This window comes from Chiloscyllium plagiosum, chromosome 37 (genome assembly GCF_004010195.1).
Source record: "Chiloscyllium plagiosum isolate BGI_BamShark_2017 chromosome 37, ASM401019v2, whole genome shotgun sequence".
NCBI lineage: Eukaryota > Metazoa > Chordata > Chondrichthyes > Orectolobiformes > Hemiscylliidae > Chiloscyllium > Chiloscyllium plagiosum.
The window spans coordinates 33,649,858-33,662,154 of record NC_057746.1 but is presented as its reverse complement, the minus strand read 5'-3'; the positions used below and the strand labels follow the sequence as shown (position 1 = coordinate 33,662,154).

Sequence of the window (12,297 nt, the reverse complement as noted above, 5' to 3'; positions counted from 1 at the left end):
GGTGGATCTGACCGAGAGCGTTCTGGACACAAACAGGTAATCTATCCTTGAGCAGATAGACCCGTCTGCCCGTGACCAGGTGTATCTACGCTGTGCTCCGTCTGCAGGGGTGCTGAAGACGTCGTGCAGCTTGGCATCTTTTACTGTGTCCATCAGGACTCTGGACGTGACGTCCAGTTTACTGTCCCCTGTCCCCCCCCCACTGCATCATCCACCTGCATCAATGATACAGTTGAAGTCTCCGGCCAGAATGACCGGCCTGGACGTAGCCAGCTGCTGCAGGATGGCCAACTGTTCACTCTTACCCACTGGGGCGTACACATTAATCAGTCTCAGAGGTGCATTCCTGTGCATGACGTCGGTGACGAGGAGGTGCCCGCCCACCACCTCCTTAACCTCAGAGATGGTGAAGCCGACCAAACTGATGGCCCATGGGCCCACAAGCTCGACCATCTCCTGTAGCTTTTGAGGTGCAGTATCCCACATTCCTGCAGAAACAGGGCGTCGGCTTTAACGTTGGCCAGGAAGGCCATCGTAGAAACACACCCCGTAGCCCATTTGATGCTATGCACATTGATGCTGGCAATTCTTATCCCCATTTTAACTGTTTACGAGGTTACCAGCATCCATTTGCTGCTGGTCTTGCCTCTCTGGGGTAGCTGTGTGCATCCCCGTGGTGACAGCAAACTGCTGGACCCTCCCAGGGCTGAGGTAGCTGTCCGGCTCCACGCTGGGGCCATTTCCCCGCTCTGGTGTCTTCGGGTCGGGCCCAGGGTCCGCACAGTCCAGTTCTCCATCTGACAGTCGGGCTGTCACAGGACCGCTGCTCCCAGTTACCGAGAGCTGTGGGCCGGTGGGTACCTCTTAGATTATTTACAGTGTGGAAACAGGCCCTTCGGTCCAACAAGTCCACACTGACCCGCAGAAGCGCACCCACCCAGACCCATTCCCCTACATTTACCCCTGCACCTAACACTATGGGCAATTTAGCATGGCCAATTCACATTTTTGGACTGTGGGAGGGAACCAGAGCACCTGGAGGAAACCCACACAGACACAGGGAGAATGTGCAAACTGCACACAGATAGTTGCCTGAGGCGGGAATTGAACACGGGTCTCTGGCGCGCTGAAGCAACAGTGCTAACCATTGTGCCACCATGCCACCCACCTTGGTTCTCACTGGGTGGGGGGAGGTCTTTACCCATCCCCTCAGAAGGATAATCTTTTCCTGTCTGGGCGGTGCTGCCCTCCTTTTTCCCCGCGGCGCTCTGTCTCTTCCTCTGGTGACGACCCTCCTTGCGCCCGTCCTCACCATCGGAAGAGCTGCCTGTATCCTCGTCGTGTAGGTGTTGCTTCCCCCTTCGCTGGGTGGCTTTGGGGGCCTGGCGAGGTTTCCTCTTCCTGCTTTTGACAGTAATCCAATCCTCTGCCTCCTTTGTTCCCTCCTCCTCCATTTCCTCCGTCTGTCTTGAAGGAGCTTTGATCGGCTGCTGCACCTCCCCGCTGTCTGCCGTCTGCTCCGCTACAGCCTGCCCTTCCTTCTGGGTGCCTCCAGACACCGTTCCCGTGCTGTTTTGTGGTACCTTGCTGGTCTTAGCCAGTCAACGGCTTGTATTGCCACCTCCGGCGGCCATCTGTACAGAGGTGGCAGCTCCTCGTCTCGGGCAGGCCTTGTACATGTGGCCCGCCTCTCCGCACAGATTACAGTTCTTGGCCTCTTTACATTCCTTGGTTGGGTGGCCTTCCTGTTTGTAGTTTCGGCAGATGGTCACCTTACAATCCGCCGCCATGTGGCCTGACCTCCTGCAGGTTCAGCACACTTTTGGCTGCCCTGTGTACATCAGGTAACCCCTTCTTCCTCCGATGGCAAAGCTGAAGGGTGTGTGGAGGATGTTCCCACTGGCATCGACTCTCAGGGTTATCCTGACCTGTCATTTGCTGGTCCAAATCCCGAAAGGATTGACCACATTGGTGCTTTCTCCCTCGACCTGGACCTATCTTCTCAGGAAGGTCAGGACATCCGCTGCTGGGACGTGGGGGTTGTACATATGGATTGTAATAACCCGATTGCTCTGCACAGGAAGCACACACAACGGGACCGCCGACAAGATGGATGAAAATCAGCAAGACAGAAGAGCGAAAAGAATTGTGCTGATCTACCAGCCCAGAAGCTGCAGTTGAAAACGCAGTTTAAACCTAATGAAATTCGGTTGCCCTGTCATGTAGTAGTTGCTTTATAAGTGCTCTCTTTTGAACTAATAAGTCAGTCAGAGGTTTGTTCCAACTGGTGGATGCATGCAGAGAAAGACATCCAATCATCAAGGGTTTGATTAACAGAAGGGTCAAAGCTGTATGTGTGAGTGCACTGGCTGAAATTAGCATAATGACTCTCCATGGTAACACTCAAGTTAAATCATCTCTCCAATGACAGACGAGGCTTATGATCAAGGAGGATTATGGCAACTTCACCTGTGTGCATATCTATGGAGGGATTAGAATTTTCACTAGTAGTTTTATACACTGTTGGTTTACATCTTTTTACCTGCAGTGATAGACTAATTACTCATCATCAATAAAACTTCTTGTCAAGTACAGAAGCAATCTGTGCTTTGTCTGAACCATGGTTTGGAAGTCAGGTAAATTGGAGCACTGTGCACTCTTTAAAATCTTTAACATTTGTTACAACTCCAGGAATAGCAAAACAGAATTTGTGGCACAGAGAGTCGCAACATGACCCAGTATGTGGATGGATCAACCAACAGACCATAGTTGGAGGTTATGTGAGAAGTGGTTGCTTGATCCATCCCCTCTCATAGTCAGAAGTCAGCACAGTAAAAAATTTGTATTAGTATGGCACCATCAATAAATTAACTTTGCGGTGTTTCACAGGATTGATGTAACTTAAAATTACACATGAAGCTGCATTGGGGTCATTAAGTCAGATGATAAAATACTTGGTCAAGTGATAGGTTTTAAGGAGAGAAAGTAGACAGGCCCAGAGATTAATGGATGGATATCCAGAGCTTACAGCCGAGGTCCCTGAAGGTACGGCAATCAGTTGAGTAACAAATACAAATGGCGATGTTTGAAAGATCAGAACTGCAAGAGTGCAGATATTTAGGAATGTTGTGGAGCTGCAGGTGATTACAGAATTAGAGAGCAGTGAGATCCTGGAAGGGTTTCAAAACATGGATCATAATGTGAAATATCAGAGGTTGTTTGACTGAAAGCTAATGTAGGAGAAAGTGTGGACTGCACATGCTGGAGATCAGAGTTGAAAATATGTTGCTGGAAAAGCGCAGCATCCAAGGAGCAGGAGAATCGACGTTTCGGGCATGAACCCTTCTTCAGGACCCTGAAAGCTAATGTAGGCCAGCACTGGATAATGGATGAACAGGACTTGGTGTGAGAAAAGACAAGTGTAGTGATTGCAACGAGGTCAGCTAGATGGGCCTCTTATGAGTTCCCTGATTGGACTAGATTAACAGCCTCCCAATCAGGGAGCCCTGGATGAAAGATAAGAACAGGTGCGTTCCGACATCCTGTTTACTCAGAGTTTGCTCTGAGGAGCTGGATCAATGTCTAGGACTCTCCATGCGTATATAAAGGGTGACTTGGTAATGCGATGCTAGCTTCTGTGGAGTTATTTCTAAAAAGAGCACCAGAGTCTTAAAAACACTTTTACAGAGAGATAGCACCAATGCTTTAGGATGTGCTGAAAGCATTTCTGAAGAAGTTAGACACCCATCGACTCATTACAGACACTGGCTTGTGTTCAAATAAAATGGAGAAGTTTCATTCAGGAAGAAACTGAACATTTTGAGAGAGTTAATGTAACATATGCAGATGTGATGTTGTGGTGTTCAAGGGACCGCACAAATATCCAAGTAATTCACTTACCTGACCCTTCAAGCATCATCTGTCTCACATGTGGCATGGTCTGCAGATCAAACATCAAGCCGCGTAGGTTGTCAGATCTAAAAGGGAAATCATGCTGAGGGACTAAGAGAGAAGGAAGAGAATAGAAATATATATGACTAGGAGGATGATACACAAAAGGATCTGAACTTGTGAATCCTCCAGCTAGCCAGGAAACCTCAACCCGAATGCATTCTTTACCTGGACTGCAAGTTCATCTTCCTCTACTTGCTGATGCAAGTGTGAGACATCTGTAAACAGCTCTTTTTGCTGCTGCTTCAGCCTCGATCTAATGTACCTTTGGATATATTCAGTAATTCAGCTGCATGGTTTAATGTCAGGACAAACTAAACATCAACATGGGAAACATTGAGAAGCTTAATGTGAAGCTAAGATTAGTGGACTAGCTGACTGAGACCTTATGCTCATAAATCAAAGTGAAAATGAGTTTTGGATATTGTCAGTGGTGCTGGCACAATGTATGTCCTGCTGCTCCTTCTGACTAATGTCCAATACCATTGAGATTGTAATCGTTATGTTTCGCTCTGACACCAGTGTGTCAAAGAGACTCAAGATTGTGAAAAAATGCCATGCAAGCTGAGCTATTTTCAGATGAAAATTCTTATCAGGCCCTTCATAACCTCCAGTCCCTGGGAAGTTTAGTCCAGTCCATTTTGCATGGTGGAATTTCCAAAACAACTTGTTCCTGCACTCTCTGCACAACATTAATCCCTCTTCCATGTTGACAGAACTGAGCATTCTGGATGTAGGATTGCTCGCTGAGCTGGAAGGTTCATTTCCAGATGTTTCGTAACCCTACTAGGTAACATTTTTAGTGGACCTCTGGGCGAAGCACTAGTGATGATTCCTGCTTTCTATTTATATGTTTGGGTTTCTTTGGGTTGGTGATGTCATTTTCTGTGATGATGTCTTTTCCTCAGGGGGTGGTCAATGTGTTGATAGAGTTCCGGTTGGAATACTATGCTCCTAGTAATTTTCGCGTGTGTCTCTGTTTGGCTTGTCCTAGGATGGATGTGTTCTCCCAGTCAAAGTGGTGTCTATCCTTATCTGTATGTAAGGATACTAGTGAGAGAGGGTTGTGTTGTTTTGTGGCTAGCTGATATTCATATATCCTGGTGGCTAATTTTCTGCCTGTTTGTCCAATATAGTGCTTGTTACAGTTCTTGCACATTATTTTGTAAATGACAATATCTCTCCTACATCAAGATATGTTGGAAATAACTGCCAGACTATTCAGATTCCTTGGCATGATGGTAGCCCACAAACCCACCAACACACTAAAACAGCAGCTAATGAACTTGAAAGACCCTAAACAGACAACAAGCAAAACTAATGTCATTAACAAAATACTGTGCTCGAACTGTAACAAACACTATATTGGATAAACAGGCAGAAAACTAGCCATTAGGATACATGAACATCAACTAGCCACAAAACAACATGACCCTATCTCACTAGTATCCTTACATACAGATGAGGAAAGACACCACTTTGACTGGGACAACATATCCAACCTAGGACAAGCCAGAAACACATGTGAGAATTACTAGAAGCACGGCATTCCAACCGGAATTCTATCAACAAACACATGGAGTTAGACCCCATCTACCAGCCCCAGAGAAAAAGAACACGAAAAGACTTCACCACAGGAAATGACATCACCAACCCAAAGAACCTCAAACATATAAGGAGAAAGCAGGAATCATCAGCACTTCGCCTGGAGGCCCACTGAAGATGTTACCTAGTAGGGTGACGGAATGTCTGGAAATGAACCTTCCAGCTCACCGAACAAACCGACATCCAAAATCAACCTGAGCTACAAATCTTCTGAAAACTCGCTAAGGACTGAGCATGTTACTTTACTGTCTTCCAGAGTCCAGTATTCTTAGTAACAGGCCCTCTTTATTCTTGGCTACCTCGTGATGAAGGACAAACAGAGACCCTCAACATAGGCTATTGATATGTTGAGGATGTATAGAGCCTGTTGCTCAGCTCACTCATGCTCCCTGCCTGTTTTTAATTGTGTGGTCAATGGAGACTGGAGACAGGACACATGGTGTCTGTTTGAGACCTTAAACAACCTTAAGCAGTCAGTCAGGGTCTAATCTGCAGGGTTGGTAGTGTGAAGGGTATTATGATTAACTTATTTTTGTGGTTCATGAGTTTTCATAGATGTACACTCTGAAAAGCCGGAGATCTTTATTCAGTTTTCCTTGTTTATTAGCAATGTGACAAAGTTTCTCTTTAAGGGTTAATTTAGAGTAAAAACAACTACACCAGACAAGTACCTTTTCGGGAAATAAAAGTTACAAGCGTTCATGTTTTAAGTTCTCAAACAACACCTTCGAAATTAACGTCTGAAGGGCAAGGGCAGCAGATACACCAACCCCCTTCGAAGTCACTAACCATCCCGACTTGGAAATATATCGCAGTTCCCTCAGGCTTGCTAGTTCAAAATTCCCGAATTTCCTTCCGAAAAGCAGTGAGGGTATTCTACACCTCAAATTCTCCAGTGGTTTAAGACAGCTCACAGCTATCCACTTCAGGGAAATTAGGGATAGGCAATAAAGTCCCAGCCAATGAGTAACACCGCATACCGTGATCAGGATTCATTGAAAACGAAAGGAGAATTTTTTCTGGGACTTGCTGCTGTGAATGTTCTTTGTCTTTAAAGATCTGCTGGAAAATGAGAAATACCTTCGATCACATTGTCGAAAGTAAGCAGTGAGCTTGAAAGATTCTTTATTTTCAGGGGTAGGTTTTATTTCCAGTGGAGCTGGGATGTTCTTCTTCTCGATGAAAGATCCCAATTAAACATAAGGAGCCAAACGTGTCCCAGATGGGAACTGTTCAGTGAAATATTTAAAACTTTAAATGTCTCTAATTACTTTATTAGAGTGCGGAACTGAGTCCTGTCAGTAGAAAAGGAACAAGAACGGGAGCGGGAAGATTTTAATCTGCTCTGCTCAGTTTCCTCATGATGTGCAGGTTCGGTGGATTCAATGTGGGAAATGTAGGGTTACGGGGTTAGGGTCGATAGGTGGTCAAATCTTCGGAGGGTCTGTGTCGTGTTTCTATGAATTCACGAGTTGGGATTTTGTTTTATGCGTTAAAGCCATCGGCGTCAAACGCTGGAACCAGCGAGGGACACGGAAATAAAATTCTGTCTCTGAAACTTTGTTGCTGTGTGGTTATGTTTCAAGTAAAAACGTTCAGCCCGAGAGAACTGTCACATCTTGAAATAAGTTGTTAATCCTCTGGTTTTAAATGAAGCTTTACTCGGCACTGAGTGCGGGGTGTTACTTTGCTGAGGCCGTGAATACTGAAGACTGGGAAATGTAATGTGAGCCGACCCCAGCCCCCAACTCTCTCAGACAACACACAACGGCGCCGCTGAGATTAACTTCAAATCTTACAGACGGTGGTATTGGTATTCAGACACAAAAAAGAAACAAATAATTAAATGCGGAAGTGCGGAGTTGATCAGGAAACATACTAAGCAAGAAGATTTGCATTCTGACTGTTATAACGTTGAAACGGAAGGAGGAAAAATTCCTGACCATAACAGTAAACTCGGGGATTTTTTTTGGAAACAAATCGGAGCCTTTGCAAGTGTGAAAGAGAAGATACTTAAGTAAATGAAAACTTTGTGTTGGGCGTTAAATAAAAACTCGGTAAAGTGTCTTTGTTTGGTGCCTGATGAACTGAAGGGGGCGATCTCGAGGTGTAGCTCTATTTTCCCTTCATCGTCCGCACGGGAAACCTGTCTTGTCTTTTATCTGTATTTAGTCATCGTTGTGAATTGCTTTCTGGCTCCAGTTAGAGAGATTGAACATGAATATTTTAGATACTATAGAGCCTTTTTAAAGAAAATCTTTAAGTTCAGAGCAGATAGGTCATTAATAAAAAAAGCCAAAAAGTGCACGTTCAACAGGTTTATTTGAAAACCACCTGGTGAATGAGCAGCGCTCCGAAAGCTAGTGCTTCCAAATAATCTGGTGTGTGCTTGTTAACTTTGTCCAACACTGGCACCTCCAAGTTATTTGAAAACACTAGCTTTCGGAGCGCTGGTCCTTCATCAGGCACCTCCACATTATGACTAATAAAAGCGAATGCGTTGTGTAATCTGTTGCCTTTCAGTGAGGCCTTTTGCCGAGTCGCCTTCAGTTAATTTGCCATTCACTCTAAATTGGGATGCCCTCTGGTTATCTGGTGCATGAGAAGGCAGGTTACTTCACTTTCACAAGGGTAATTCAGAATATAAACTTAGAAAATAGGACCAGGAGTATGCTATTCAGCTCTGCCATTCATAATGATCGTGATTGATCACCCAACCCAACAGCCTGTTCTTGCTTTACCCCTTGTCCTTAGATTCCTTGATATTCAACACCTTCTTAAAATCCTACAATGTTTTGGCCTCGACTGCTTTCTTTGATAATGAATTCCACAGGCTCATCACAGTCTGATTTGAAGAAATCTTTCCTCATCTCAGTCATAAATAGTTTACCCTATATCCTTAGATTGTGATCCATTGTTCTGGTCTCCTCCATCAGGATAATGCTTCCTGCAATCATTCTCCCTCTAGTCATGTTAGAATTTTATAGTTTCAATGAGGTCCCACGTCTTCTGAGCTCCAGCAACTATAACCAATTTAACCACTCCTCTCCTCGCATTAGTCCAGCCATCTCAGGAATCAGTCTGGTAAACCCTTACTGCATTCCCTCTATAGCAAGAGCACCCTTCCTTTGATGAAAAGACCAAACCTGCACACAATATTCTAAGTGTGGTCTTACAACTGCAGGAAAACATCCCTGCTCCTGTACTTGAATCCTCCTGCTATGAAGACCAAGATCCAATTTGTCTTCTTTACTGCCTGCTGCACTAGCAATATGCTGGTGAGCAGTGAAGTTCACATGCAAGGCATTTTTTTAATGTCCTGACTTGCCTTCATGCTGGATTGTTTTCAAATGGGCAACAATTTAATGTAGGACTTGAGAGAGACCTACAAAGCAATATGTGAAGGTAAAACAATGCAATGCACAGATTTCATAATGTTCAGGGGTGTCAAACCCACAAACTCCTATATTTCACCAATAACTTGCTATTTGTAGTAATTAGCCTATTTTTACCCCAATGATGCTGAACAATATTGTTACAAAGATTTTTATGTTTAATAATGTGTGGAAATCTTAAATTATGAATGATTGTGAAAGCAGGCATTTATTTCAAGAATTGTGGACATGCCTGGAGTGGTTTTTTCAACAAAAAATGGTCATTGACAGATTATTGGAGTAATTTTTTAAACAGCTTCCTATAACTTACATAATTGATAATTGCTTTCTTTGCTATTATATGTTGCGATTGCGTATGAGTGGGACTAGATCAACAGTGTTATCCTCCAGTCTCTTTCAAACACCATGCATGAAAGATTAATGATAAATAACCATGAACAAATATCAAAACTGATATTTTCTTCCTTTTCTCCCCGCTCTCACTCCCTCAGATGGTTTTTCTGCTAAGACTTTAAGATGGAGATTTATGATATTGTGTTATTTCTCCTCGTAATTCTGGTCTCTGTATATGGTAAGGAGCTTTCTAAATTCTTTGATTAAGTTGCCAGCAGCTCTCCAATGGTGCTGCTTATAATGCGTCTGAAGATTAAAGTGAGAAAAGGTTTGCCTGTTTAAATGAAAGAAAGTGGTGATGGGTAAAATGAGGATACAAAAGATGTGTCAAGCTGAGGAGTAAATGCATTGATAGTAGTTATTGAAATGCAAAATAAAAGGATTATTGAAGAAAAGTGAAGAAAAATGAACCAACTAAAAAAACAAACACAGACAAAACAAGATCAGAGCAGATGTTTTGATCTAAAATTGTGGAGGAGTTTTTAGTGGGAACAAGCAGACTCTAATTGTTGTTTCTCACATGGGCATCAATGATGTATGGAGGACAAGAATTTTTGTCGAGGGAAAATGAGCATTTAGGGGATAAATTAAAGAGTGGAACTACATAATGTCATAATTTCTGGATTATTCCAAGGCTTGAACAAATTGGAACAGGATAAATGCATTCAAAAACTTTAGTGCATGATGTATAAGAATTGAGTTTCAATCTATGTGGCAGTGGCACCAGAACTAGAGAACTGAGGTTAGATGAGGATTCCCAGAAGTGCATTACAATACCCATAAAGGTTTGTACCAATATATGAGACTGCCAGCTGGGATATCATCAGCCTGACCCATTTTTTCAGCAGGCAGTAGGGATCATTTTCCAAGTTCTACCTCAGGTCAACATTTATCTGGATGACAGGCTAATAACAGGGAAGATCAATAAAAAGCACTTAGAGAGCTTGAACATAGTCAATGGGTATTTCTTACAGCTGGGCATATGTCTTGAAAGGGAAACTATGTGTTCCAGGCTCTCCAAGTGACCTTCTTGGCTGCAAAGTCGACAAGACCATGTTGAGCCTGTTGGAACATAAAGTGAGGGGGATCAAAGGTGCTTGACTCCAATGTCTGTATCAAAACGGAGACCTTTCCGTGGACTGGTGAATTATTATGGAAACATATGCACAACCTGGCATCCGTCCTGTCACCCCTACATCTGCTGTAATCTGAGATGTTGGCACACTATGATTCTAATTGAGATCTAGTGCTGACATGCAATGTTTTTGAGGTAGTGTTGGCTCACGGATGGCCAAATGGAGAGGAATGATCAATAGCGTATGCTTCCTGGACTTTGGGTGATGCTGAGTGCAAATATGCTCAGACAGAAAAGGAAGGTTTGACAATCATCTTTGATGTGAGAATCTTCCACCAATACCTTTTACAGATGTAAATTTATCATAGTAACAGACCACAAACTCCTGCTAGGACTACTCAAAAAGGACAAGGCCATGTCACCCATAGCTTCAGGTGAGCCAGCACTACCTCAAAAACAGTGCATGTCAGCACGAGATCTCAATTAGGATCATAGTGTGCCAACATCTCAGATTACAGCAGATGTAAGGGTGACAGGATGGATGCCAGGTTATGCATATGGGCTCCCATTCTAAGTGGGTGAAGTTACAAATTGAAACGTTATCTGGGAGACTGAGTATCAAATGTGGATGCCTTCAGCCATCTCCTGCTGGCAGATACACCTCCAGTGGTGATGCCACTGGAAAAGTCTATTCTGGCTTTAAACTTTCTGGTCACCACAGACAATATCAGACTGTGGGGGCAAAAAGATCTTGTCCTGGCAAAACTGAAACAGTTGTGAGGATGGGGGAAACAAGAGAGCCATCACAACCAGAACAGAAATCATTCTGGAATCTCATGAGACCAGATCACCATAGATGTCAACAATATATTTTTGGGAGCAAGAATGATTGTCCCATCTCGAGCAAAGGTCACCAACAGATGCTGGATGAGCTCCACGAGGGTCATTCAGGGGTTTCCAAAATGAAGATCTTTTTGAGAATTTGTATCTGGTGGCCAGGATTCAATACAAACATGGCCACATTGGTGGGGAAGTATCCAGAGTGCCAACTAGGACAAAACTTACAGCCAGCAGCATCCCCAGATTTTTGGGAATGACTAGGTAAATCCTGGAAGCTGGACCAGTGTCCAAGTACTATGCATGTGTAAATAAAGGGTGATTTGGCAACAGGATACTGGCCTCTGTGGAATTATTTCAGAGACATTGGTTTAAAATCAATGAGTATGGTATGGTAGCCAATGCAGAGATGTGGTTGCAAGGTGACTAAGGCTGGGGCCTAACTAGTCAGGAATTTTTGATATTTTCGACGAAAAGGAAGGAAGGAAAAGGAGCTGTAATGGCTGAGTTAAGAAATTAATAACATTTGTACAGTTGTAAGAAATTATCTTAGTTCCAAAAATTAAAATCTAGAATCAGTTTGGCTGGAGATAAAAAAAGAAAATAAATCATGAGGCAGAGTGGTTTGTTTGTTGTGTCATCATCGCCCCAGATCATCAGGGTGCTCTCTCATTAGAGGGAGAAGCAACTGGTGGTATTTAACCTGAGGGCCGCCAGACCTCAGGCAAGGGAAGAGGTTGCGAAGGAGAGTCCTTCATGGTAACCTCAACCTGGTGATGGGCATTGGACCACGCTGTTGGCATCACACTGCTCTGTAAACCAACGATTCAGCCAACTGAGCTAAACTGATCCCTGGCAGAGTGGTTTATAGCCCCACTAATAGTACTTATGCTGTAGAGTAGATTTTATATTGAAAACTTACAGGGTCTTGTAACAGAAATGTACTGCAATAATCTTGGGTAACCTTGATCTTCATATAAATTGGAAGAAAAAATTAGACAAATGTAGCTGGTAGTTGAATTGATGGTGTGTATTCAGGAT

General features: G+C 43.7%; 2 protein-coding genes across 7 annotated transcripts in view; both read left to right on the top strand.

The window, feature by feature from the left end:
* The window catches only part of LOC122541488 (zinc-binding protein A33-like), a 492,570-nt gene that overhangs the window by 229,734 nt on the left and 250,539 nt on the right, over positions 1-12,297 (top strand). The gene's annotated exons all lie outside the window — the stretch shown is intronic.
* The window catches only part of LOC122541485 (butyrophilin subfamily 1 member A1-like), a 75,062-nt gene continuing 69,317 nt past the window's right edge, over positions 6,553-12,297 (top strand). For 4 of the 6 annotated variants that reach the window (XM_043678294.1, XM_043678295.1, XM_043678293.1 and 1 more), the window contains exons 1-2: positions 6,553-7,573; positions 9,443-9,522. In XM_043678294.1, coding sequence (XP_043534229.1) covers positions 9,468-9,522 — 55 coding nt within the window. In that variant the 5' untranslated portion in view covers positions 6,553-7,573; positions 9,443-9,467. Of the gene's footprint in view, positions 7,614-9,442; positions 9,523-12,297 lie in introns of all 6 variants that reach the window. The other 2 variants (XM_043678292.1, XM_043678291.1) reach the window with 2 other exon arrangements.